Source organism: Anolis sagrei, chromosome 8 (genome assembly GCF_037176765.1).
Source record: "Anolis sagrei isolate rAnoSag1 chromosome 8, rAnoSag1.mat, whole genome shotgun sequence".
Taxonomy (NCBI): domain Eukaryota; kingdom Metazoa; phylum Chordata; class Lepidosauria; order Squamata; family Dactyloidae; genus Anolis; species Anolis sagrei.
The window spans coordinates 34,182,926-34,210,485 of NC_090028.1; the positions used below are offsets into that span (position 1 = coordinate 34,182,926).

At 41.5% G+C, this 27,560-nt stretch overlaps 1 protein-coding gene across 1 annotated transcript; it reads right to left on the minus strand.

The window, feature by feature from the left end:
• Positions 1-29: 29 nt before the first annotated feature.
• On the minus strand, positions 30-27,560 carry AKTIP (AKT interacting protein). Its single transcript, XM_060787983.2, has 10 exons — positions 27,459-27,560; positions 14,060-14,177; positions 13,544-13,749; positions 8,867-8,931; positions 8,674-8,774; positions 4,614-4,702; positions 4,413-4,511; positions 2,501-2,608; positions 1,985-2,045; positions 30-1,120 (listed from the first exon to the last, which is right to left on the minus strand). The coding sequence occupies exons 2-10, from the start codon at positions 14,099-14,101 to the stop codon at positions 1,010-1,012; spliced, it is 882 nt and encodes a 293-aa protein (XP_060643966.1). The 5' UTR covers positions 14,102-14,177; positions 27,459-27,560; the 3' UTR covers positions 30-1,009.

A 27,560-nucleotide genomic window follows, 5' to 3' on the forward strand; every position in this document is an offset into this window, starting at 1 on the left:
TCAAGGAAGAACGAGAAAGACAGAACGTGTTCACCATGATTGCAGTTTTATTTTTTTAAGATGCCACTATGCACACATTAGTCTTACCATGTTCTGAGGCAGCCTCTCTAGATTTCTCTAAAAGGTTTTAATGCAACCAATACATCGCCTACTATTAAGAGCCCTGGATTTCTGTCCTCAGCAAATGTGTGATTTCAGGCTGCTTCTAATACTACTTCTGACACATCTTAAGGCCGCTAAGTTTTAAGATGCATGCAAACATTGAGAAGAGCGGGCCAAGTACGTTTCCGCTGGGCAATCCTTTGAGAGATTTCATCATTGTGCGTAATTTAGGGAAGGAAATGTCCGTTTATTCTTTCCTGTAGGCAACGGGAGTCCAAAATTGGGTCAAAAGATTGCCGACCGAGAGATTAGGAGCAGCCTGGAGTGACAATGCAAACTGGGGGGAAAGGGGGGAAACGTCCGATATACATCATCATCATCATTCATCATACATGCCCATCTTCAGCCTTTCTGCCCCTAAAAGGGCTGGAAGGAATCCTATCCGACTATTTACAAATTCCATATCCTAACATTATTTACAATAGAAACCGATGCATTTAAAAGTTTTTAAATATAGTATTTTTACTCTGCTATATTAGTTTACATAAACACAGATTACCTCTGGAACAAGTTTCTCCTGCCTGTTCTTGACATGTTAAAAGGAAAAGCTTTAAAAGTAAACCCAAGAGGAGCCTCAAAGGCGGCCTTCGAATCCCGTGAGGCCTCCTTCCCACCCCCTTCGCCAGCAAGAGTCCAGCCTTGTTAAAAACTACGTTTCCAACCTGCAGTTAAAACATACGTGTAAAACCCCAAGAAGAGTCCAAGCAATGCCACGGAGCAGGTTTACTTGAATCGCCGCTAGCGTTTACTCTTAACTAATCCAAAGTCCGCCGCTGGGCTTGCTTGGCTCCCGTTACATTCCCTCTTCCTGCAGAAAAAGTGTTGAGTGCGTCCTCCTTCGCGGGAGCTAAGTGGGCAGCGTCTTCTCCTCTTTGCTAAACGGCTGGACGGAGCCGGGCTTCACCCACGACAGGCCAGACACCTGCATGCTTTTACTCTGTTGATCCTCTTCCTTTTTCTACAAAGGTCGGGAAAGGAAGCCCATTAAAAGGACACTTTGCTAAAGACAGACCCTTGCTTGCTTTATTTATTTACGACATTTATATGCCGCCCTTCTCACCCCAAAGGGAACTCAGAGCAGCTTACAAGGTATATGTACGTACAATATATTATATTATTAGCATAGTACAACATCAGTATTAAATATTACTATAATGTACTATACCATTACATTGTAATATTATTAGAAATATTACATGTAATATAAATACCGTATATACTCGAATATAAGCCGAGGCACCCAATTATATTTATTAATTTACTTCATTTGTATAACGCTTTTCTCAGCCCTTGGGCGACTCAAAGCGGTTAACAATAGCAAAATTCAATGCTCAACATCATAAAAACATTTAAAGAAACAATTAAAACAATGACATAATAAACAATCAATTAAACATAACTCTAGGTCTTTTAAATGCTTCAGGGCATAGCTGAATATGGAATTTCCCACATATATCTTCTTTCTGGGGGCTCTGCAACTTATTTGGTATCTATTATTTATACCCCACTTTCTTAAGAAGAGGCTCGAGGTGGCTTACAGTACAACCAATTCAATTCAATTTTAGGACAGGGTAGATAAATGCGCCCTTCCAGGAATTATTTGACCTGAAAAGTTATCAGTTATCATCAGCTAAACTGATTCGTCCTCTTTGTTTGGAGTTCTAGGACAAAAATACCCAGATGAGCAAAAAATGCAGCTCTTGCTTTTATACAGCAGGGCTTCCCTCACATTCAGGATGTGTTAAATCACATTGTTTGTTTTTGTGCTTGTGATTGCTCAAATTAGTTGCCACAGCAGGCAAAAGAGACCCTTCCCCCATACCTTTTGAGTCAACATCTTCTCTCTAGCTTCATCATGTATAGCGGGATTCCAGGGAGAAAAGCTGTAAGATGAGCAGAATATGAAGCCTGAGATGAAGCAACTCCCCAAGTAGTACACGGTTGATATAATAAATAAATACAAGACTGAATTGTGCATTAGTTTCTGACGCGGCACAGAAATAAAGGAGGGCACAAGCACCATTTCTGGTGTATCTGAATTTGTCTTAAAACATTCAAGAACTTTCTGACTGCGAGAGCTGTTCAGCAGTGGAAATCTCTGCCCTGGAGTGTGGTAGAGGCTCCTTCTTTGGAAGCTTTTAAAGAGAGGCTGGATGGCCATCTGTCGGGGGTGCTTTGAATGCAATGTTCCTGCTTCTTGGCAGAATGGGGTTGGACTGGATGGCCCATGAGGTCCCTTCCAACTCTAGGATTCTAATTTAAAAGGAGCTCTAATCCATGAGGCACATCCTCTGCCGTATTCCAATATGCAGCGTGTTAAACGGCACTAATTACTTACCTAATTGCATAAGGATCCTCTATTTTCGGCGGATCAAATAAACGACTACTGCATAATCTGACGCTGTCGACTACTTTGCTTTTGAAAAGTTGAATATCTTTTTCATATCTACGAAGGAGAAAAGAGAAATCAAGAACAAAAAATACACCTCGAGACTTTTATCCAAAGAAGCAGTGATGGTGAGTATTCTCACAAGACGGTCGTCACGATTGTTCAATATATATTATATTATAATATGCCCTAGTGTAGGCATGGGCAAACTTGGACCTTCTGGGTTTTGAACTTCAACTCCCAGAATTCCTAACAGCCGGTAAGTTGTGGGAGTTGAAGTCCAAAACACCCAGAAGGGCAAAGTTTGCACATGCCTACACTAGGGCATATTATAATATGCATCTGAAAAATTTGTTACTGAAAGGTAATTCTGGCACACAAAAATCTATTAGCACAGCAGGTTAATCACCAGCTGCAGCTGCAGTAAATCTTACCAACCGAAAAGTTGACACTTCGAAGACCGGGTCAGGGTGAGCTCCTGACCTTCAGCCCAGCTTCCCACCCACCTAGCAGATCGAATAGCAATATGAGTAGATAAATAGTAACCGCATTAAAGCAAGGAGGTATTTTAGGCACAGTGTTTGGATCAGAAAAGGAGGAAGTTTACAAACAAAAAAAAGCTCTTCAAAAAAGAGATAAGGTGACAGCACCCTCCTGTGGTCAGAGCAGAATACAGCCTCCAAAGATGGCGAAAGAAGCCTATAAATATATACCTCTATCTGTTGTCTGTCTTGTCATTTAAACAGAGGCTGTATGGCCATCTGTCAGGGGTGATTTGAATGCAATATTCCTGCTTCTTGGCAGGGGGTTGGACTGCATGACCCATGAGGTCTCTTCCAACTCTGTGATTCTATGATTGTCTAATCGGCACAGAATGATTGCTGTATATGTATATCTATATAAAGAAAAATGTAATGTTCATTTGTGGGATTAACATAACTCAAAAACCACTGCGTGAATTGACACCAAATTTGGACACAATCCACCTCTCAGGCCAACGAGTGACCATCACTCATAAAAACACTGAAAAACACAGCAGAAGGGACTGAAAAAGCCAAAAAAGCAAAGAGATGCTACAGCACATGCGCAAAACAACACCCCCGGACAAACAAAACACACAACAGCATATCCACTCTCTTCCGGTCTACAGCTCCCAGCATCCCCTAGACCAGGCCCTTTAGGAGAAGAGGATGGCTCAAATGCACTGCTTCCAAGATACAAGCTTTCTTCTCCTTGGATTTCTTTGAGAGCATCCCAATCCCTGCATATTTCCAATTTCCTATTCCTAGACTGCAATTCCCAGCAATCCTCCAGATAGATATATTAGATAGGTAGGTAGGTAGGTAGGCAGGCAGATAGATTGATTGATCAGAAGGACTGATGGGAGTTGCAGCCCAAGAATAGGTAGAGAAGGAAGAACGGGGAGAAAGAGGAAGAGAAAGAAAAGGGAGGAGAAGACAGGAAGAGGAAGAGAAGGAAGGAAAGAGAGAGAAGGAAGGAAGGAGAGAAGGAAAGAAAAAGGGGAGGGAGGGAGGAAGGTTTCTTCTCCTTGGATTTTTTTTAGAGCATCCCAATCCCTGCATATTTCCAATTTTCTATTCCTGGACTACAACTCCCAACAATCCTATAGATAGGTAGATTAGATAGGTAGGTAGGTAGGCAGATAGAAGGAAGGAAGGAAAGAGGGAAGGAAGGAAAGAGGGAAGGGAAGAGAGAAAGAGGAAGGTTGGTCACAGCAACGCGTGGCAGGTACAGCCAGTAATAAATAAATACAAGAATGGGATGCAGACTAGCCAAATGGGAGAACACTGCTCTAGAGACACTGTTCTGCTTCCGGCACACAACTCATACAAAAACTTACAGAACAGCAGCTTCAGGATTCAGGGGGCTCGTGGTATCGATCTTGTAGAAGACCCGGCGAGCATACATAAGTATCTGCCATATGTGGTTGTGGTTTCGCCTTTGGAAGAAGCACAAGAGAGCCCGGCGAGTGTATTGAGAGGAGCGACCCAACTGAACCACCCTTCTCCAAATTCAACATTGCCGAGAACATGGCACTGACCTCCACTTGGCAAAGGCCCGTTTCACATCCAGTTCACCGGAGACGGGATCTACTAGCGGGTGGAAGATGGGCAGGTCGAACACCAAGCGCTGAGGGAAGAGGAAGCAGGCCTTGAAACCATGTGTAACTACAACATAATGTCTATTGATACAGATACAATGGGTGCTGCTCCAAAGTTCAAATGCCATCCTTTGCTGGTCTGAAGGACAGTTACGTGGCACAGTTATTTATAGCAACAGTCCACTAAATGGCTTCATGGTTAGCTTCCAAATGGTGTTATTAGGAGATAACGAGAGGGGGAAAGGCTTGATGGAGCTCAGCTCCCAAAAAAAATAGGTGGATGATACAGAATACAATACATCTGTTCTAGTGAAACAGTTTGGAAGGTTAGAGTCCGGGTGAAATAACAAAACTTTGCCATCTATAAAGCTCAGAACATTCAGAAGAGATTCTCATTATTATTGTATTTGAGCTCTTAGGATATTTCAATTGTATTTGCATGTTGAAGGAGAGTGTTAGGGATTCCTCATCTTCGGAAGAGGAAGGGGAGCAGGGAAGTGCCCAGGAATTGGAGGGAGAAGAAGAATCAGACAATGAGGGTTTGAAAGTGCCCACATATTTTAGAGAGACGAAAAGGGACAGAGCACAGACGGCGTTCAGCTAGGATAGCTGCTAAAAACACTGAGCTAATTGGGAGACTCCTGAGTGGGGAATTCAGGGCTATAAATCAGAAGCAGGAGCAGTCAGCTTTCACTGGTAACAACGACCCTGATACTGTTGTTTTCACTCCAATGGAATCTGCTTTGTGTCTGCTGCTAAGGACTTAGTTCATTGTCGTTGTCTGATGGAAGACTGGTGTTTCTTTTGGGATATTGTAAGAGACTTGAATTTGTGTCTGGATTAAGACTTCCTTGTTTTCTTTTGCACTTTTCAATTGCATTTGCTTATGCTTTGTGTTTGCTGAAGTAAAGCATTTTTTCTTTTACTTTCAACGTTGTCTAAAAGCTGTTTTTGAAGGGCATCTCAGGACAGAGAGGGCGCTTGAAAACCATTTTGTAAACCGGGAATTTTGCTTTTGGGTATCTTTAAAGCAAACAAGTCCTGCAAAAACATGCATTTCTTGATGGAAACATTGTGGCTCTCCCACACAGCCCAGAATATCAAGGCAGAATAACCCACAATATCTGCTTTGAACTGGGGTATATGACTCCATACTGTCATATATCCCAGTTCAAAGCAGATATTGTGAGATTTTATTCAGCTGTGTGGAAGGTGCCTGTGTTACATTTCACAACAAGACCAACATTACAGGTATTTGCATCACACACTCCCAAAACATCTTAAAATACATACAAAGATATTAAGTTTTGGAGACTTAACAAGGTTTTGGACTGACATCTTCCAAAACCAGATACACAACCGCCATGTATGTTAGAATCCTAAGTTTTGGAGACTTTTGAGGTTTTTGGGAGACACTTTCCAAAACCCACCACACCACATCTTAAGTTTGAGGGCTGTGTCACTCCATGATATGGGAATACAGATCCGGTCCAAGAGGAAAACAGTATTGTTCGCACTCCTTCATATTTGTTGAATTTTTGGGGGCACTTTGCAAGAAGATGAAGAAGAAGAGAGTCCAACTTGTAGGTTATGAAGTCTGGGAAAATTTGGCAAATGGGGAAAAGTCCCTTTGTGTGTGTACCTAATGAGCTGCAAAGAGTTCTTGGTTTGTACGTTTCAATAAAAGTTAGTTGTGAACAAAAACAAAATACAAAGATAACAACATAATTAAGGTTGGAGGGCAACTTTGCTGGGAACAGAGTTTACATTCAGGCTTTAGGCTCTTCCCTCCACAGAAAAGGAGCGCAGGGAGATTCCAATTCGTTGGCAACCTACATAAAGTCACTTACCCCTCCAAACACCTGACTTATACAGTGTCAAAGTAGTAAATTATTTAGTTACTAAAGAGACCAGCTATTACGTTTCTATCTGTAGACATACAGGCCATTTCTATATCTGCACCGCCAGATATAAGAACAGAAGGGAATGAAGGAAAACGAGGTGCACACCGTTTGGTAACTAGATTTTCTACAACATGTGGCATTCAAATATTTAAGACCAACACACTCTTAAATTTAAGCATCTAAATATCTTCCAAATTGAGTTCCCTTTCCAAGTAAGCTCTTTAATGTAAAGAGGCCTGTTATTCACAGATTGGCCTGCCTAAGGTTCCTCTGACAATTGCCATAAAAGTGTCAGAATCTGGCTGGATCTCTTGAGATCTGCCAGAGCTTACAGAAAAAGAATCTCCTGTTACTCGAGCTAGGCATTGGCTTTTAAGAGCAGAGTTCAAGAAGCGAATGGTAAGCATGGCAAAACCTGTCAGAAGTATTAAAGATTAAGTGGGTATTTTGATTACAAAAGTGTGAGTCAAGCACTGAAAGAGTTAGTAGGCCAAAGCCTGTTAGAGTCAGTGGGCCAAAGCTAGATCTTAGAGTTCGCGCCGGTTCATCTCCTTCTATGAACCGGCGTGAACTCTAAGATTTTCTGGGGAGGCCCTCCTTTCGCTCCCACTACTGTCACAAGTACGGTTGGTGGGGATGAAAGGGCCTTCTTGATGGTGCCCCCCGTCTCTGGAACACCACCCTCCCCAAGGAAATTAGACAGACCCCATCCCTCCCCTCCTTTTGTAAGAGCTTGACTGGTGGTTTCAACAAGCCCATGAGAATGACTAGTTCTAGCTCAGCCCTAAACATTGTTGAATATGGCCGTATTCTTCCTACCAATTACCCAGGTCACCTCCTCTAATAGGTCCCAGAAATGAACAGTCATTGACCTGTACCTATTATTGTTGTTACCTACTATAGCACTGAATTCCCGGGCCCCCTAGAATTTTTGAGCTTGCACTAATCTAGGCCCGGCCTTTTAAACTGCCTTGAACAGGCAGGATTACTTTTAATATTTATGTGTTATGACAGCAATTTTTATGCTTATGTTGTCTTGTTAATCTTATGGTTATGTTGTTTACTCTGTATGTATTGATGATGTTACTTGGAAACCACTCTGAGTCCCCTCGGGGAGATAGAGCAGTATATAAATAAAATTTTATTATATTATTATAGTATCATTCTGAGGAGTGTGAGAAAAGCCTTGTGTGAGAAAGCTCCAGTGTGAAGGCTATTATTTATTTATTTATTTATTTATTTACAGCATTTATATTCTGCCCTTCTCACCCCGCAGGGGACTCAGGGCGGATTACAGTGTACAAATATATGGCAAACATTCAATGCCAATTTTTGACATACCAACATATACAGACATACACAGAGGCTATTTAACTTTTTCTGGCCGCCAGGGGAGCTGTCGCTTTCATCGTCCATCTGCGACGCTGATGAAGTACTTTCCGCATTCCCCGCATGCTTCCCCGCTGGAATGCTCTGCTGGAGTCTTCTTTATGGCCTCATAAATTAATTTAGCCTCCCCACACTTTAAGGTGGTACCTAATTTTCCTACTTGACAGATGCAACTATCTTTTGGGTTGCAAAGGTCGACAACAGGCTACACACAATTGGTTGGAAACGCACTCCAACCCGGGCTGGCTTCGAACTCATGACCTTTTGGTCAGAGTGATCTTAATGCAGCTGACACTCAGCCAGCTGCGCCACAATCCCGGCTACTGCGTGTAACGCTACTAGGTATTTGTTTATTTGTGGTATGGAAACCTAGTTCTTGTAAATAGTGCAACCATATTATTTTACTACAAAGAAAAGCCTCTTCTGAATGTTCTGAGCTTTACAGGTGCAAAGTTTTGTTATTTAACCCCTACTTTACCCTGCCAGACTCTTTCACATGAACAGAAATATCATGCACTCTATCATCCACCTGCTTTTTAAGAACTGATATCTAGATATTCCCCTTTCCCATTTCTTCCCACACCATTGCCTTTTCCCAAGTCATTTACACTTTAAACTCAAGTCCAGTTGTTTCCACTGGTCTGATGTAAACTTTCTGAAGGGAAAGTCAACAAACCGGAATAGAAACAGAGTCCACTGTTACTTACTGGGCAATCGCCATCTGGATAGTTGTCGGGGATGTAAACCGTAAATTTAAAAACGCCGTCCTGGTACAGCCCGTGTCTTATAAATATTACTCCAAACCACACTATGGTGGAGGAAAAAAAATAGAAATTACAATCAGATTCAAGAGAAATGACTTTCAGAAAGAGAAATAGAATCAGAAATCTCAAGACGTACTTAACGCAGATTGGTAAGAGGGTTGGACATAGACACCAGGCAGTTTCTGCTTCACAACCAAAGTACTAGAAGAAAAGAAGACACAACTAAATTAGGATTAAAATGGAATACAGAAAACTCACCAGCATCAAGGCACTCTACGCTGAAAGTATCTGTTTTGGTTTCACAGCTGAGAAAGTCTTGCCTCATTATGAGAGTACTCAGACTAGTTGTTCAGTGCAGAAGTCTTTCCCCTTCCCATATATAAAGGTAAAGGTTTTCCCTGATATTAGGAGCCCCCAGTTGTGCAGTGGGTTAACCTACTGATGCCTCAATTAATGTAATTGTATTGGTATCTATGTTTATTTTGAAATTGACCAGTAGCTGCTGCATTATACTCGAGTCAATACGTTTTCCCAGTTTATTTATGGTAAAATTAGGTGCCTCGGCTTATATTCGGGTCGGCTTATATTCGCGTATATACGGTAGCTTTTCGAGTATATACGGTAGTTTGTGGCAGCCACAAAAACAAAGTTTCTGGAGTAGAACTACTTTCAAAGTAAGTTCTGCACAATTAAACAAGAAATAACGCTTTCAAAGCAGGAATATATATATATATATATATACACACACACACACACACACACACACACACACAAATTGTGTTATTCGTTCAGTCGTCTCCGACTCTTCGTGACCTCATGGACCAGCCCACGCCAGAGCTCCCTGTCGGCCATCACCACCCCCAGCTCCTTCAAGGTCAGTCCAGTCACTTCAAGGATGTTACAAATTGTGTTACATTGTGTAATTAATGTATTCAATAAATATATTAATAGTTCGCCCATTTGTGTTCTCCATTGTCTCACAGAATGTATTACAAAGTCTGTTTGGAAGACGTCTTAAATTATTTCTGAGCTTTTTTGTGGGGTTGTTTTGTTTTTCGGGACACGTGACGTAACACGACCAGATTGCAAGGCTATCAAAGGACACCCAAAGCCTCGGCCTCTGATGAGAGATAGCAGCGAGAACAAGAGGAAATACTGTTCTGGACACAGAAGCGTTACTGAATGGAATTTTACCCAGCCTTCCTATGACAGTGGGACAAAAGCGCATGAGGGGGCATTCTGCCAAAGCAGTGAGCCTCAAATCAGCCTCCATAAATCAACTTTCGATCAGCTGAAACATGCGAGAACAAAGCCAGTCAACAAGAACAGTGCAAAGCCCAGCAACCGAATGACCGCAGCAAAACTCACATCACAAAAGAGTGGCTGGAAGTGTTGACTTCCAAGCAAAATTTGATGAATAGATTAACAATTACTGAGCTGCACTCGCCTCTTTTAAAGACAACTCAAAATGACAACAGCCCCTAATAATTTGGCAACTATAAAGGAGAGACACACAAAAATGCTGAGTGTTTGAAAAAGCTCAAGCTTTAGGACAGCCTTGGTCCGATACACAACTCTGTAACATACTTATTTGACAATTTGTCAACATTTTATGACAAGAGGAATTTCTAATGGTAGAGAGACTGCTGTAATCTACATAGAGCACTGGTTCCCCATCTGTGGTCTGGGGACAAGCAGTGTTCTGCAAGAACTAAAATAAGGTGATGGAATCCTAGAGTTGGAAGAGACCTCATGGGCCATCCAGTCCAACCCCTTGCTGAGAAGCTGGAAAATTGCATTCAAAGCACCCCCGACAGATGGCCATCCAGCCTCTGCTTAAAAGCCTCCAAAGAAAGAGCCTCTACCACATTCAGGGGCAGAGAGTTCCACTGCTGAACGGCTCTCACAGTTAGGAAGTTCTTCCTAAGGTTCAGATGGAATTTCCTTTCTTGTAGTTTGAAGCAATTGTTCCGTGTTCTAGTCTCCAGGGCAGCAGAAAACAAGTTCGCTCCCTCCTCCCTATGACTTCCTCTCACTCCTTTCTACATGGCTATCATGTCTCCTCTCAGCCTTCTCTTCTTTAGGCTAAACATGCCCAGCTCTTTAAGCCACTCCTCATAGGGCTTGTTTTCCAGACTTTTGATAATTTTAGTCGCCCTCCTCTCGAATAAACCTGATTGCTCATTGGAGGGAAGAATAGTAGAAGCCAAGATGAAGTACTTTGGCCACATCATGAGAAGAAAGGAAAGGTTAAAGAAGACAATGATGCTGGGGAAAATGGAAGGAAAAAGGAAGAGGGGCCGACCAAGGGCAAGATGGATGGATGGATGGCATCCTTGAAGTGACTATTGATGTAGGCCAAAATCCCACTGGCTTTTTTTGCCGCTGCATCACATTGAGGTCCGCAGCCTCAGTGTTACCACACAGTTGCAATCAGCGCAACTGGATCCCCAGGTCTCAGCGGTGGCCGGGAGAGCTTTTGCACAACTAAAACTTGTGCGCCAGTTGCGCCCGTACCTTGGGAAGTCGGATCTGGCCACGGTGGTCCATGCTCTTGTCACATCCCGACTGGATTACTGCAACGCACTCTACGTGGGGTTGCCCTTGAAGACTGCTCGGAAACTTCAACTAGTCCAGCGGGAGGCAGCCAGATTGCTCACCGGAGCGGCATACAGGGAGCATACCACCCCCCTGTTATGCCAGCTCCACTGGCTGCCGATCCAATTCCGAGCACAATTCAAGGTGCTGGTTTTGACCTATAAAGCCCTATACGGTTCCGGCCCAGTGTATCTGTCCGAACGGATCTCCCTCTACGTCCCACCTCGGAACCTAAGATCTTCTGGGGAGGCCCTGCTCTCGACCCCGCCTTTATCACAAGTGAGACTGGCGGGGACGAGGAGCAGGGCCTTCTCGGTAGTGGCCCCCCACCTGTGGAACTCACTCCCCGGGGAGATCAGATCAGCGACTTCCCTTCTCTCATTCAGGAAAAAGCTGAAAACTTGGATGTGGGACCAGGCGTTTGGAAACTCTGGCAGCTAGAAGAAAGACCACAATGATGGGCAAATAATGACGAAACGTAATGGACCTATGGAACTCGAAACACTGACCATGAGACTGTTACTATTGTGCCTTGTGTTTATTCTGATGTTTTAATCTGTTAATTGTTAATTATTCTAATTGTTTTTATATGTATGTATTTGATATGGGCATCGAATTTCTGCCTTTTTTTGTAAGCCGCCCTGAGTCCCCCCTCGGGGGTGAGAAGGGCGGGGTATAAGTAACAGAAATAAATAAATAAATAAAACTGGTCTCACAAAACCCTCATATAGTGCCGAGGCTTATTAAATATGGATTTCTGTGGGGAAGCCAATGGCAACCACTGGCATATGTTCTGTATCAGAAACTAGAACTGAGATGGTCGTTCCAATGCAATTTTCTGAATTAGCACCCTAAATAACTAAACCGAATCTAAAGTTGACCAAAAATTGATTCGTAACCCTTTTGGTACTAATGTTGGAGAGTGGTCCCTGGTCAAGTGGTCTTTGATTTAAAAAAAAAAGGTTGGGAACCACTGACATAGAGCAAATCAAGCCTAAACTCTCCCTAAAGCAGGAAGACTAAACTGAGGCTGGCATACTTTGGGCACATCATGAGAAGACATGACTTGCTAGAAAAGACAACCATGCTTAGGTAAAATGAAATAGAAAAAGAGGAGTCTATTCATCTGTATTACAGATGGATAGACTCAACTAAGGAAGCGTCAGCCTTCAATTTGCAAGATCTAAACAGGGCTGTTGATGACAAAAATGCCTTGGATGTCTTGCATTCTTGGGGTCACCATAAGTGGAAGTCAACTTGATGCCCGTTAATAACAATGCAGGCAAGTTTTGAAAGGATCGCATAGGAGAACTGATATGAATTTTTGATTGCAACTTGTTGCTTTCCCCTACAGAACTGATTTAACTGAGCCTTGAACTATATTTTAGTCCCAATTTGTTAGTCATGGTACAATGTCACTATGAGATCAATCCTAATGCCTTTTTAGAAGTGCTGTACTTTGTCCAAGATGAAAGGAGATTTCTCCCAACCCATAAGCCCTGAAGAAAAATTGATAAAAATAATAACAGAGACTCTCAGTTAACCGGCACTCAATGGAGGTTGGTAGATGCTGGGTGAATGTCAATTTTGGTTGCTTGAGTTACTATTAAAAATAAGCCTAACTCATCCTCTGCCTCGTATTATACCATACCATACACTTTGTACTCACTTGATATTCATGTCAAAACATAGTGATTAAAAGAAAATTAAGAGAAATAAAGAAAAATTAGCTTACATTCTCAGTAAACATTGATTTTAATTTTAATTTAAAGCATTACCGGTATTTCTTTGATTATAAGACACACCCTAATTTCAGTTCCAACAACAACAAAAATATATATGATACACCTCTAGTTCTGAGATGCACCCCATTTTTAGAGATGTTTATATAGGGGGGAGTGTGTCTTAGAATTGAAGAAATACAGGGTGTCTTGGCTTTTTTTGCTGGTTGCTTGAGAGTTATTGTTGCTTGAGTTTCGGTTAACTGAGAATCGACTGTAGTCCCTGCAAAGATGTTTCAAGGAGCACTCCTGAATAATTTTATATAACTATTTCAAATAATTGCATCTGGCAATCCATCCGAAGGAAACAGCACCAACAAACTGCATGCAACTTATGCTAACCAATATTCAGAAGGATAGGCCATGCCATTCAAAGAACAAGAAGTAGCAAGCCTATACAAAGCACATTGTTTCTAGGTTGAATGATGACATACAATTCTGCCAGGAGGGAGTACTCTAAATAGAAAGGTCCATAGGAGGCATGTGTTCCATTCGTAGACTGAGCTGAAAGGGCTGGAGAAGCAGGCTTGGTCATCGGCACAGCATTTTTGGGAATTGAAGGCAGCTGCTTTTTCGGAGCAGTACGGGGAGGACTGTTCTTCAGCTCACCAACCAGAGCCTTTTCTTCGGTTTCGGGTCTCTGTTAAAGATGACAAAATGTGAAAAACAACAGTTCATCCCAGTTGTATTTCATGGTTAACAGTATATCCTAGTGTTTTTGTTCTCATGTTTGTTGCAGCAACCTGAAAAACCTGACATCTCATCTAGACAAATGGCCACTCTTAAGTTAAAAGTGGTTTCTCCCACTTTTTGCAGGGGTCCTACACATTACAGTCTCCAACAACCTTTCAATGTAGACATAATACAAAAAGCATGAAAGCCCCAGTGAGACACAGGATAGGACAAGCCTCATTTGAATTATTTGCCTGGCTGAAAGCACTGTACTCCACCTTGCGTGTTGAATTTGTAGACATGCTCCAGAAAGGGTTCATAACGTGTATTCCAGGTAGATGGTGGTAAATAGGCTATGCCTCCCGGTGGTCCAGCTTTCTGGGGTTAGTTTTTGTCCTAGAAACATAAAAATGAAATGATAAATTTAGTACCTGGCCAGCCATATTCCACCTTAGTATCAGAGAGAGAGAGAGAGAGATTCCACTTCCACCACCTGCATTTGTGAATAGTCTTAGGATGCCATCTCCAATGGCATGAACATTTCCTCATAGCCATGTACTTCTACGTTTTGTTATGAAGCCAAACAAGATGCCAGCTTGTTTTTTCATAGATGGCTAGAACAGTTTGTTCAAAACAGGTATAACTTAATACACCAGATTAAAATCACATAATTGTCCTTCCTGAGGCATTCAAAGACAACCTGTAAGGCTGGGAGCTTTTCGCTGCTGTCTGCAGCCAAATTGCCACCAAAAGCTCTTTCAGTGCAGTGTTTGCATTCTCTCATTGTCTTCTTGCACAATGAAACAGTTTAAGAGTTACACAAAGACAAGCAGTCAGTTTTAGAAACTGCAGTTTGTTTGTTTTTCCCCCCAGAACGCTTCACCTTACCCCGGGCAAGATATATTCCAAAGAACTCCTGACTTCCCCTACAAAAGTCCTGCCTAAGCATTACAACGTGGACTTCGGATTCCCGGGTTTCAAGCGCAACGCACAGTCTGGCATTAAGATTGCAGCTTAAGGAGCAAGAGCAGCCACGTAGCAAGGTATTTCCATAACTCATCCACCCCTTTGTTGATCTGACTTCACTGCAACCCGGGCTTCCGATGAATGGTGTGAACACAAAAATATGATACAAGAGGCTTCCTACCCCCTTCTTATAAAGCCATTGTGACTTTTATATTTAAGAAAAATCCAACAGAAAAATACAAATACTGCAGTGAAGTATCATCCTTTGAACTTAGTATCTGAGACATGGGATTTCAGTAGTGAAATACAGAGATTCCTGCCATTACCATTGTAGTATATCTTCAATACCTTCAATTCACTACTATACTTGGGAGATAAACCTTTACATAAATCAAATTTCAACAATACTGATGAAAAAAATTACAAAAGATTTTCAGAGAACAGATGGAAGTCCTACCAAACTTTTTTTTCTTCCCCTCTTATTTTTTATTGGAGGGGTCCTTCACATTGTAGAGACAAGCTTTATAATTCCTTTATTCCTTTTTTTTTCATTTCCTTTTTTCTTTTTCCCCCTCTATACCCTTGTTCTATCTTATTTCCCAGTGGCGAAGTGAGTTAAACCCCTGTGACAAACAGATCGCAGGTTTGAATCCGGGGAGAAGCGGATGAGCTCCCTCTATCAGCTCCAGCTCCTCATGCAGGGACATGAGAGAAGCTTCCCACAAGGATGATAAAAACATCAAATCATCCGGGTGTCCCCTGGGCAACGTCCTTGCAGACAGCCAATACTCTCACACTAGAAGCAACTTGCAGTTTCACAAGTCACTCCTGACACGACAAAAAAAAAAACTTATTTCCTACTTTTCTATCTTCTTCATAATATTCCCCCACTTTCCATGTAACCATATTACCTTTAAATAAAAATTAATTTAAAAAAACTATTACATACATCCTTTAAGGTAAAACTTCCTATTCCACACTGTCCAGAGTACATTTCAGCCTCTAAAAAGCAGCCAAAACTACATAATCAATAATATTTTTGTTATTTACAAAATTGGCTCACCGCCATTTTCTATGATTGGCATACTGCTGTATGCCTTCAATTAATTTCTGGCTTGTAGTTGACCTGACTATAGTGGATGTGGCTCTTAATGAGACATGCTGCATTATCATAGGATGTCTACACCCAACATTGCCAGTATTGTACCACCTGATATCCACTGGGAAGTAGCAGCCAGCAATGAAAGGACCAAGGCATGGACATTTCCAGCCCAGCCTCTGTTTGGATATCAGCCAGCATAACAATGACTTAAATCAAGAAACACCTTCCTAAGATATACAAAGATACTCACAGGAACACTTCAGCAAGCAAGAGCCCAAAAGTGGCAGGCTGAGACCGGATGAAAAACTCCCTCCTGGACACACAAAACACTGGGCAACTTGGAAGGTGCTCAACAGACTGTGCTCTGGCACCATGAGATGCAGAGCCAAGCTTAAGAAATGACGCTACAAAGTGGAACCCACAACATACAAGTGTGCAGAAGAGCAAACCACAGGCCACTTACTACAATCCAGTATGAGCCCTGCCACAGGCACAATGGAGGACCTTCTTACAGCAACACCAGAGGCATTCCAAGTGACCAGCATCTGGTCAAAGGAAATTCAGCATAATGCTAAGTTCTTAACTCTGTTTGTGGTTTTTAATACATTATAACTGTATTCTCAATTTGATTCTGACATGATGAATAAATAACTGACCTAAAGCAAACCTACCATGGGGCTTTCTTGGTTTGTGTTTGCCTTCTTGAGGCTGAGAGATTGTGATTTGGCCAAGGTCATCCAATGTGTTTCCACAGCTGAAAGAGGTTTCAAAACTGATCTCCAGAGTCACAATACAAAGTTCAAACAATTACACCATAATATATACACCTCTATATCCACCATAAGGAACTAAATTTGAAGGCAATCAATGATTTACATCTTGCTTCAATACTTACACTGGGCAATAAATAAGGCAGAGGTAAAGAAAATGAATGACATCTTTAAAGCTAACTGTCCTCTTTTGACATGGATTTCAATGCACTTCTGAGATATAGTTGCAATACAAACTCCAAGCCAAAGGTTTCAAGACAGTATTCCATATATGTACCTATAAAATAAAGGTAAGTCTAGTCAAGTCCGACTCTGGAGGGTGGTAATCATCTCCATTTCTAAGCCAAAGAGCCGGCGTTGTCCATAGACACCTTCAAGGTCATATGGCTGGTATAACTGCATGGAGTACCGTTACCTTCCCGCCAAAGCAGTATGTATTGATCTACTCACATTTGCATGTTTTCAAACTGCTAGGTAGACAGAAGCTGGGGATAACAACAGGAGCTCATCCTATCTGTGGTTTCGAACCGCCAACCGGTTCAGCAGCTTAGTGATTTAACCCACTGTGCCACTGCAGCCCCTATAAGTGCCTATAGAAATCCACAAAAGTCCATACTAAAATAAATTAGATGGACATAAAGGGGCCATAAGTCTCCTAGTTCTATCCTTTGGAAAATGAAAAAGATTAACACATATCTCTTCGAAAGACAAACAATAATGCTAGTTTCACTTAAAACCTTAAAACTCAAGCAATCAAAAGGCGCTTATCCTTAATATTCAAGGAGTTTGCTTCTGCATAAAAACCTTTCTCAGAGTCCTTGGCACAAACAAAGTGTGCTTTTATCATGAAAAAGTGCATTTCTCCAACATACATCTGACCTGAACAGCGAATAGACCCGCCATTGATGTTCCCTATATCTCAAGGGAACCAGTACCAAGTGCAAATAGTTCCCAGTGTATATATAGAGACACCCCACAGAAGTAAATGAAGGACAGAAAACAGGACTATTCACAGTAACTACACTAAGATAATTGTAGCAAAGCTGGGAGAAAGAACTTCTATCACTGCAGAATGAATTCAAGTGTTATATGTAGCCCATTCCTAAGTATCAATGTACTGGATTATGTAACTGACTTCAGCAATTCTTTGTATGTATAGAAGAGTGTGCCTATAAACTGGGTATAAAACAGGCACTGATTTTTTTTCGTCCTTCTCCCAAGGCTGCAAAGAAAACATTCAGTATTTACAAGGGACGCTTATCCATCTTCTGACATATATGTTGCTTTCGAGTTATGGATTTCTCCCTATTTAATCAGTATTTCACAAAACAATCCCCTAGAGTCTACAGTTTCTCAACTAGGAGCCTCTGAAACTAGGATTCAGCAAGACAAGCGATTGAGATGTAAATATGATGATTTTTATGCATTTTTATGAGACCTGAAAAATCACTTCAAGGGGCCCTCCAGGGTAACAGGGTTCAGAAAGGCCTCTCAGGTCTATTTTTAAAGTTCTACATCACTTAAGTACATTACCCTCAAGGCTGAGGTCAAGAGGTAGACCTCCTGAACAGTAAATCAACACTAGTTTAAATCCAATTAATTGAAATCGGACTTCTTTAATTAGCACCAGCAATTGGGTTTAAGCCTTATTTGGGTGCTTTACCATGGAGAAAGGCAATATAAGCAACACCAATGTGCATGCCAGCAGGATCATCACCCTCAACTGTGTATTTTGATTTTCTATTATAGTCGGTCTTCTACTCTTGTGGATTTGATAGGGCTGATGGTACTGTGGGGACTGTACCCCATGCCACTGCACTCCAAATAGTCATCCCTAGGTCTATCGAAACCAGAAAGCCAAACCTCAAACCAACCCCCTGGGTTATTCAGGTCTTTTGGGATTTCATCTACTACCACCTGACATCCGTCAGGAAGTAGCAGCCAATAGTGAAAGGACCAAGGCAGTGACATCTCCAGCTAATCCCTTGTTTGGGTATCAGCCAGCACGTCAACGACTTAAATCAAGAAATAGTTTTCTTAGATCTACAGAGACACTCGCTGGAACACCTCAGCAAGCGAGAGTGCAAAAGTGGCAGGCTCAAACCCAGCACCTCAATCCGTGTGTGATACCAGATAAGAGACTCCCTCCTGGGCACACAGAAGACTGGGCGACTTGGAAGGCGCTGAACAGACTGCGCTCTGGCACCACGAGATGCAGAGCCAATTTGAAGAAATCGGGCTACAAAGTTGAATCCACGACATGCGAGTGTGGAGAAGAGCAAACCACTGACCACCTGCTGCAATGCAACCTGAGCCCTGCTACATGCACAATGGAGGACCTTCTTGCAGCAACACCAGAGGCACTCCAAATGGCCAGATACTGGTCAAAGGACTTTTAATCAACTACCAAGTTTGCAAAATTTGTGTTTTTTTATCTGTCTGTTTGTTTTGTTCTGTTAGAAATGTAATACAATGGTATGGTTGCTGATGACACAATAAATAAAATAAATCTACTACAGTCCTCCACTACTGAAAATACTGATGCAAATTGCAGATCTAGAAGTCAAAGGCCCAGCCTGAAAGGATACCAGATAGCCGCTTCCCCTAAACACTATTTTATATTTTACTAGCCGTCCCTTGCCATGCGTTGCTGTGGACCGGTCTGTGTTTGTGTATATGTGTATATATGTGGTTTTGTGCATACATTGTAATGTATTTTTAAAATTTTTTCGCTTTTTAAATCACTTCCACTGTGTTTTTCAGTGTTTTATGAATGATGGTCACCCACTGGCCTGATAGGTGTATTGTGTCCAAATTTGGTGTCAATTTGCCCAGTGTTTTTTAAGTTATGTTAATCCCACAAACGAACATTACATTTTTATTTATATAGATTGTGAAACTGATGTAGCAGCCCTTAAGTACAATAGAGTCTTGTTTATCCAACCTTCACTTATCTGACATTCCGTCTTATCCAGCGCTCTTATCCGACAACCCCCCCCCCCTTTTTTCCTCCAGCAATTCCTCTTCTGTTAAAGGAGCGCTCCCCAATTCTCTCTCCATTCCCAATAAGTGAAAAAGGCAAGACAAGGAGGAGGAAGGAGGAAAGGGGTAAAAGAGGCAGGACTGGAAACGGAAGGATCCTCTCTCCTTCCCTCCTTTCCACACTCCCTCTTCCGCATCTGGGCACTTCCTGCTGGGCCACTCTAACCTCGAGGCATTGCTTGGCCTTACTCCTTTGAGTCCCTGTTGTTAGTATTCTAGGTGTCTATCACCACATCAGACGGGTAACAGTAGGAGACTCTGTATTATTTTTGTTTATCCGACGTTCTGCTGGCCCGTTTAGGTTGGATAAGTGAGACTCTACTGTAGATGCATCTGGTTCTCTTCTATCCATTGCTATCTAGGCCTTTCTCCATTCAGATCACATAGAGTACTTGTTGGCTAACAGGTAGCACATTCATTGGGTTAAGCTTCTTTGTTCAAGAGAGGCTCACCTGATGAACTTTTGCTTCTTTGAGAGACTATAAAGAGGGCCAGGTCACAGTCTCTCAAAATGTGGGAGGGCAAGATTATAATTTGGGGAAAAAATGAACGAATTCCTAAGCACACTGCACATATCTTATTTCTAGTGCAAAATACACTTAAAAACAATACAATAATTACAATGAAGAACAATTTTAACCAATATAAACTTATTAGTATTTCAATAAGAAGTGTGGACCTGCTTTTGGCTGATGAGATAGGATTGCTGTTGTTGTTGTGTGCCTTCAAGTAGTTTCAGACTTAGGTTGACCCTGAGCAAGGGCCAGGTAAATGACCTTGGAGGGCCGTATCCAGCCCCTGGGCCTTATTTTGAGGACCCCTGAGGTAGCAGAACAGAAGAAGTTGAAATAAGCCTCATCAAAGTTTGTAATGGAATCAACTGATACATACACTGTAATATAATCAGCATCTATGAGAGCTAGAATTGAATTTTGCTTCTTTTCTTCCCCTTTCTATTGATGCTACAGGCTTAAGCTAGACTCCTAGCAGGACGAGTAATGTTAGGATCAATAAAATCCATTCCCACCACACCCTTTAAACCTTGTAGGCATCACCTTTAGAAAGTTTTGTCAACTGCTACCTTATTTTCCTCTGTCCAGAGTCATCTGCTTTGCAGGGATTGTTAGAGACCCTTGATTGGGTCTTTCCAGGTCCCAGTCGCGGGAGCGCGGAAGGAAAGAGACAGTCCCATTTAAAGATTAATTTTATTTTAGTCTCTTCATGAAGAGAGACGAACAGCATGATAGCATTACGCAGATGCTATCCTACAAGTTGCTGCCGTCCCGTCTTGGCTTTTGACAACCCAATATATACCCTGAAGTAAACATGGAAAAGTACTCTCTTTCCATCCCCCTCTCTTGACCTTTTTTGATGGAAAGTACCTTTTTGTGCACGTGGCCTCTGCACTTCAAAAACAATATTTGAAGCTCACCACAAACATCCTGTGTGAGAAGTACATTCTAAATGTCACATCTCATTTCTAAAAAAAAAAAACACTTTCTTCCATATTGCTCTTTTTAAGTCAGAGAAAGGGTATCTCTCTTTTGCTGATTTTTGTTAGCTTTTTCACCCAAAAGCCCCTTACTCAGAGACCCTTGAGGCCTCCTTCAGGATCACTATATTATCTTCAAGAAGCCATGAGCTCACCTAGCGAGAATGTCACTTAAAAATAGGCTGCTTGAGAAACAGCAACAGGTCAGACTCGTCTGCCAACTTCATTAGAAGACCTGGCACACCTTTTCCCTGCACGCCTCTGAATGGCTTCCAGAAACAAGACTCTGGATGCCATTGCTCCTCCATCGTTAAAACCTTCGTCTATGAAACGCAAAGGGTATACCCTCTGTCAAAAGGACTCCCTGACAGCTGAGCAAAGGATCACCAGAACTGGGTCAGAGGCAGAGAGTCTGCCTTGGTATGTCATGCAACTGTTTCAAAGGAAGGCATTTCCCAAAAGGGTTGAGAGGCCAGGAGTGGGGACAGAAAAGTTGAAGAGTTCATAAGCAAAGGAGTAAAAAAGGAGAAAGAAAAGCTGTGTAGAAAAAAAGTGTATTTAGAAGTGTTTGAATTGTGATGAAGAAGCAAATACATTTTGCACAGGGTGAAGATGTAATATCTCTATATCTTCTACTACTCTGAAAGTTATTCATTCCAAAATAACTTTATGAGCAACAGCAGCCTTGTAATAACAGCTTTCTGGTATAGATTAAAGAAGGGCAACTGTGGAAGGCTATGGGAGATGCATTAGCCCCCGAGGAGACCTTCAAGGACCACTCCTGCACGTACAAAAAAACAAATATCTTGGAATACTTGTATGAGGCATTTACATCATTTTGGGTTTCATAAAAGACCTCTTTCCTGGACCAAAAGGGGTCAAGTGAGGTTATAAACTGTGTAAGAAATGCCTAGTGGACATTTGGGAACAATTTCTTCAGGGTTTTTTCAAAAAAAATTGTTTGACTTCTGCAGTACACATAGACCCCCAAATCCAGTGAAAAGGCTTTCAGTCTAATTAATGTTTTATTTCAAGGTGTGTCAGCATCTTAGGAAACAAAAGAGTCAGCGTTTTGAGAAACCCAAGCTTCATCTACTGAAATGTCCTACATTTTTATGTAAAGAAGTAAGAGGGAGATGCATTGACAGATCTGCAAGTTAAAATACAATGGCTTTTACCCCAGATCCTGACAGGTCGAAGTACAGCTAAGTTCACCTTCTTAAAATATCTCAGCTAGGCATCTTTATGTCATTACTGTTCGAAGCAGATATTTGGGAGGTGACGTGTCTCCCTTTAATGTGGATAAACAAGAGGCCTCCACTTAAATGAAACTTTGGTTTGTCAACTCATGTATTTAAGGAGAGGGAGGAATATACCCAAATCTTAAAACCATGACAAAGCAGTCACTCAATAAAGGAAAATGACATTTTACTGTCCTGACCCCAAACACCCCCTGGGCTGAGAGTGGCGGTAAATAAGTGCAAGTAATAAATAATAAATAAATAAACACAAAACTTGACCTGCTGAACTGCTTCTCATTGTGTTGCTTGGTCCAAAGGCATCAAAGATACAAGCAAAGCTGCAAGGGCCCCTTTCAAGAAATGCTCTTGAACCTACTATAGTCTCTCAAAGAAGCAAAAGTTCATCAGGTGAGCCTCTCTTGAACAAAGAAGCTTAACCCAATGAATGTCTGCCGGTTGCACTGCTGCTGACTCCAAAGCACAGAAGACAGACTTATATATGAAGATTTCATTTACAGTCCTATCTTCTTTGTTGGAAAAAACCCCCACATAATTTATATTTTTATATTTTGATGAGATGTGTTTATTGTTTACCCGTGTGGCATTAAATTTCAAAGCTGCCTTGAGTCTTCTCTAGGGTAGAGAAAGGCGGGGTAGAAATATAATAAATAATTTAACTTAATGAACTGCTTGCCATGTCACTTGGTCCAAAGGTACAGGTGTTATTGTTGTTAAAATTATTATTATAACATTTACTTATTCCTTTTTCTCTCTTAAAAGAGACTCAAAGCAGTGAACGATACCAACAAGAAAAAAAAATACAACTGGCACAGACATAACTTCAAGAGACATTTTTTGGGCCCCATCTACACTGTCATATATTCAGATTTCGGAGTGCAGATTGATTGCACAGGGTAGACTCATATAATCTAATCCAAAGCAGTTAATTTGCATTCCAAAACTGAATTATATGGCAGTGTAGATCCAGTCTAATAAGCATTCTTGAAAAGGCAGGAGTTCAAGAGATGAAACTCCTTTCTTATTCTAAAAACAATAAATAATAATTTATCCTGATGGCTTTCTGTTCACTGAAGGCACAGGCGGCACTGGCACAGGTACAGCTTCAGGTGAGCCCTTTAAAAAACATGTTTCTGCAAATAATTGGGAGTTTAATAGGTGAAGCTTTCCTTTCATCCTTTTTTTTAAAAAAGAAGACCTTAACTTGGTGCTTTTTTTGTTTGAGGGAATAGCATTATTATTTATTTATTTATCACTTGGCACTGAGAGAGCTTTAAGTAGCCTTTCAGAAAATGCTATTCCCTCAAACAAGAAGAAGCTGAATAAGTAATTATTATTCATTACCTGGCACGAATAGAGCTTCTAGTGGCCCTTTAGGAAATGCTATTCCCTCAAACAAGAAGCTGCCGAATAGGTAAGAATAATAATTATTTATTACCTGGCATGGGTAGAATTTCAAGTAGCCCTTTAGAAAATGTTATTCCCTCAAACAAGAAGCTGAATAAGTTATCATCATCATCATCATCATGAATTGCCTGGCACAGAGAGAGCTTCAAATTGTTCTTTAGGAAATGCTATTCCCTCAAACAAGACACTGAATAAGTTATTATTATTAACCTTGCACAGACACAACTTCAAGTGGCCCTTTAGAAAATGCTATTCTCGCAAACAAGGAATGAGTTGTTGTTGTTGTTAACCTGGCACAGAGAGAGCTTGTTTATGCAATGCTTTTGATACAAAATAAATATATTAGTATTATTAATTACTGGCACAGGGAGAGCTTCAAGTGGCCCTTGAGAAAATGCTATTCCCTCAAACAAGAAGAAACCAAATAAGTCATCTCTATGCTTGTCCGCAATGTCCTGCCTCATGTACAGAGGAAATAATTGTTTAAAGTGACAGACAATGCAATTGCTGTTGCTTGTTTTTGGTCAAAAAATATTTAGCCGCTTGTGCTCCTTTTTTAAAATCAGTTTTATAACTTATTTAAGCGATGCTTTTGATACAAAATAAATATATTATTATTAACAATAATTACCTAGCACAGAGAGAGCTTCAAGAGGCCCTTCAGAAAATGCTATTCCCTCAAACAAGAAGAAACCAAACAACTTATTATTATTGTCCAGATATATTACATTGCTCTCTCATCCAGTGTTTTTAAACTTTTAATCTTTGCAACTGGCCCTGCCCACTGTGTGTTCAATTTTTGCGAATTTATATTGTTTGTTGTGCTTATTTTGTGTGTTCAATTACTGCGATTTTATATTGTTTGTTGTGCTTATTTATATCGTTTCTTGTATTTTATTTTTTATTTATATGTTATATGTTCTATGTTGTATATTTGTATTGCCGTATTGTTGAGCTTGGCCTAATGTAAGCCGCACTGAGTCCCCTTGGGGAGATGGTGGTGGGGTATAAATAAAGTTTATTATTATTATTGATTACCTGGCACAGACAGAATAGCATTTCCTAAAGAACCACTTATTCCCTCAAACAAGAAGCTAAGTAATTATTATTTACTAGCCATCCCCTGCCATGCGTTGCTGTGGCCCAGTCTGTATATATGTGTTTTTGCATATATATATATATATATATACACACACACACACGTGTGTGTGGGTGTATATATGTGTGTGCATATGTGTGTATATATTTGTGTGTTTATATGTGTGTGCTTGTCTATATGCATATTTGTGTTTATATATGTTTATATATGTGTGCATGTGTATATTTGTGTGTGTACATGTATATATGTGTGTGTATGTAGATGTGTGCGTATGTAACGATGGTCTTGAACCAAACTTGGCACATGGAACTCCCTTGACCAACAGAAAATACTGGGTTTGGTGGGCACTGACTTTGAGTTTGGGAGTAGTAGTTCACCTTCATCCAGAGAGCACTGTGGACTCAAACAATGATGGATCTGGACCAAAACTGGCACGGATATTCCATATGCCCAAATATGAACATAGATGGAGTTTGGGAGAAGTAGACCTTGACATTTGGGAGTTCTGGTTACTGGGATTTATAATTCACCTACAATCAAAGAGCGTTCTGAACCCCATCAAGGACAGAATCGGGGGCAAACTTCCCACACAGAACCCCCATGACCAACAAAAAATACTCAAGGCCAACTCCCTTCGCCAGGGCAAGAAAATGTAATCAAAGCCCTCCTGACAGAGAGCCATCCAGCCATAGGTATAGATGGGTATGATTCACACACACACATAGTATCATAGATTTGAAAGGGACCCCTAAAGAAGGACAATGATATGTTGCATGTTCCAGAGTAGGCAAACCAGACACTCTCCACATCAACACTGACAAAGAAACAGCAAGAAATACTGTTTACCCACAAGCATAAAGATATTACAGACTAGCTGTCCCCTGCCACGCGTTGCTGTGGCCCAGTCTGTTGATCTGAAAAATAAAGTCATGTGAAACTGTTGGTTTCTAATATATGTAATTTCTTTGTGCTTGTGGGTAAACAGTATTTCTTGCTGTTTCTTTGTCAGTGTTGATGTGAGAGTGTCTGGTTTGCCTTCTCTGGAACATGCAACATATCATTGTACTTCTTTAGGGTTCCCTTTCAAATATATGATACTATATCTCTGTGTGCGTGAATCATATCAATCTATCTATGGCTGGATGGCTCTTTGTCAGGAGGGCTTTGATAACGTTTTCTTGCCCTGGTGAAGGGAGTTGGATTGGATGGCCTTGAGGCTTGAGTATTTTCTGTTGGGCATGGGGGTTCTGTGTGGGAAGTTTGCCCTGATTCTGTCGTTCGTGGGGTTCAGAACACTCTTTGTAGATGAACTGTGAATCCCAGTGACTACAACTCCCAAATGTCAAGGACTATTTCCCCCAAACTCCATGTGATCATATTTGGGCATAGTGAGCGGTTGTGCCAAGTTTGGTCCAGATCCATCACTGTTTGAGTACAAAGTGCTCTCTGGATGTAGGTGAAATACAACTCCAAAACATGCCCACCAAACCCTTCTAGTGTTTTCTGTTGATTTGGGGAGTCCAGTGTGCCAAGTTTGGTTCAATTCCATCATTGATGGAGTTCAGAATGCTCTTTGATTGTAGGTGAACTATAAATCCCAGTAACTACAACTCCCTTCACTCAATTTTTTTGAGTGAAGGACATACACTGGATTGTTAGGTGTCTTGTGTCCAAATTTGGTGTCAATTCCCCCAGTGGTTTTTGAGTTCTGTCAATCCCACAAACAAACATTATTTATTTATTTATTTACCTTACTTATATACCGCTGTTCTCAGCCTGAAGGCGACTCACAGCGGTTCACAACAAATATGAACAGCAAAAATTCAGTGCTACAGTATAGAAACAGTTAACAACCTAAGACATTACACAATTAATAAGCAGTTACTACAATACCCATTCACTGTCGTCTCGTCATCAAAAACATGTTCCAGATTCGTCATCCATTGTTCCATCCCAGTGTTCATTAACCAATCATTGCACTAATTATTCGAACGCCTGCTCAAACAGCCAGGTCTTCACTTTTTTGCGGAATACCATTAGAGATGGTGCTCGTCTAACGTCCGCGGGAAGGGCGTTCCACAGCCGAGGAGCCACCACCGAGAAGGCCCTATCTCTTGTCCCCGCCAGCCGAGCTTGAGAAGCATTACATTTTTATTTATATAGATTACCTGGCACGGATAAAGCTTCAACTGGCTCTTTTCCCTCAAACAAGAAGAGGCCGAATGAGCAACAATACATATTGAAATACACAAGACAGAGAGGAAACAAAGGAGACGAGTTCAAAAGTCAAGCCTAGCCTGTAAGTGGAGCAGCTTCACCTGAGGGATTCCCGCCTGTTAAAGGTGGGACAGGTAGGCCTCCAGCGGGCCATTCCCTCAGCCCATTCCCTCCAGAGAAGCCCGACTTCAATGGGAAAGGCTCTCCTTTCCTCCCACAGAGGAGCTTCACCTGAGGAATGGCTGCCTGTTGGGCTGCAGCTGCCTCCAAGGCCTCGGCCTGGCCCTTCCCCGTCCCTTCAGCCCAAGCCTGCCTCGATTTACCTCACTCCGCGCTGCTGCTGCCGCTTCTCCTCCTTGTTTACCCCCATCTGCTCCGCTCCCGGCCCCACCACGGCGGATATCCGGTGAAGGAAAGACGCCGCC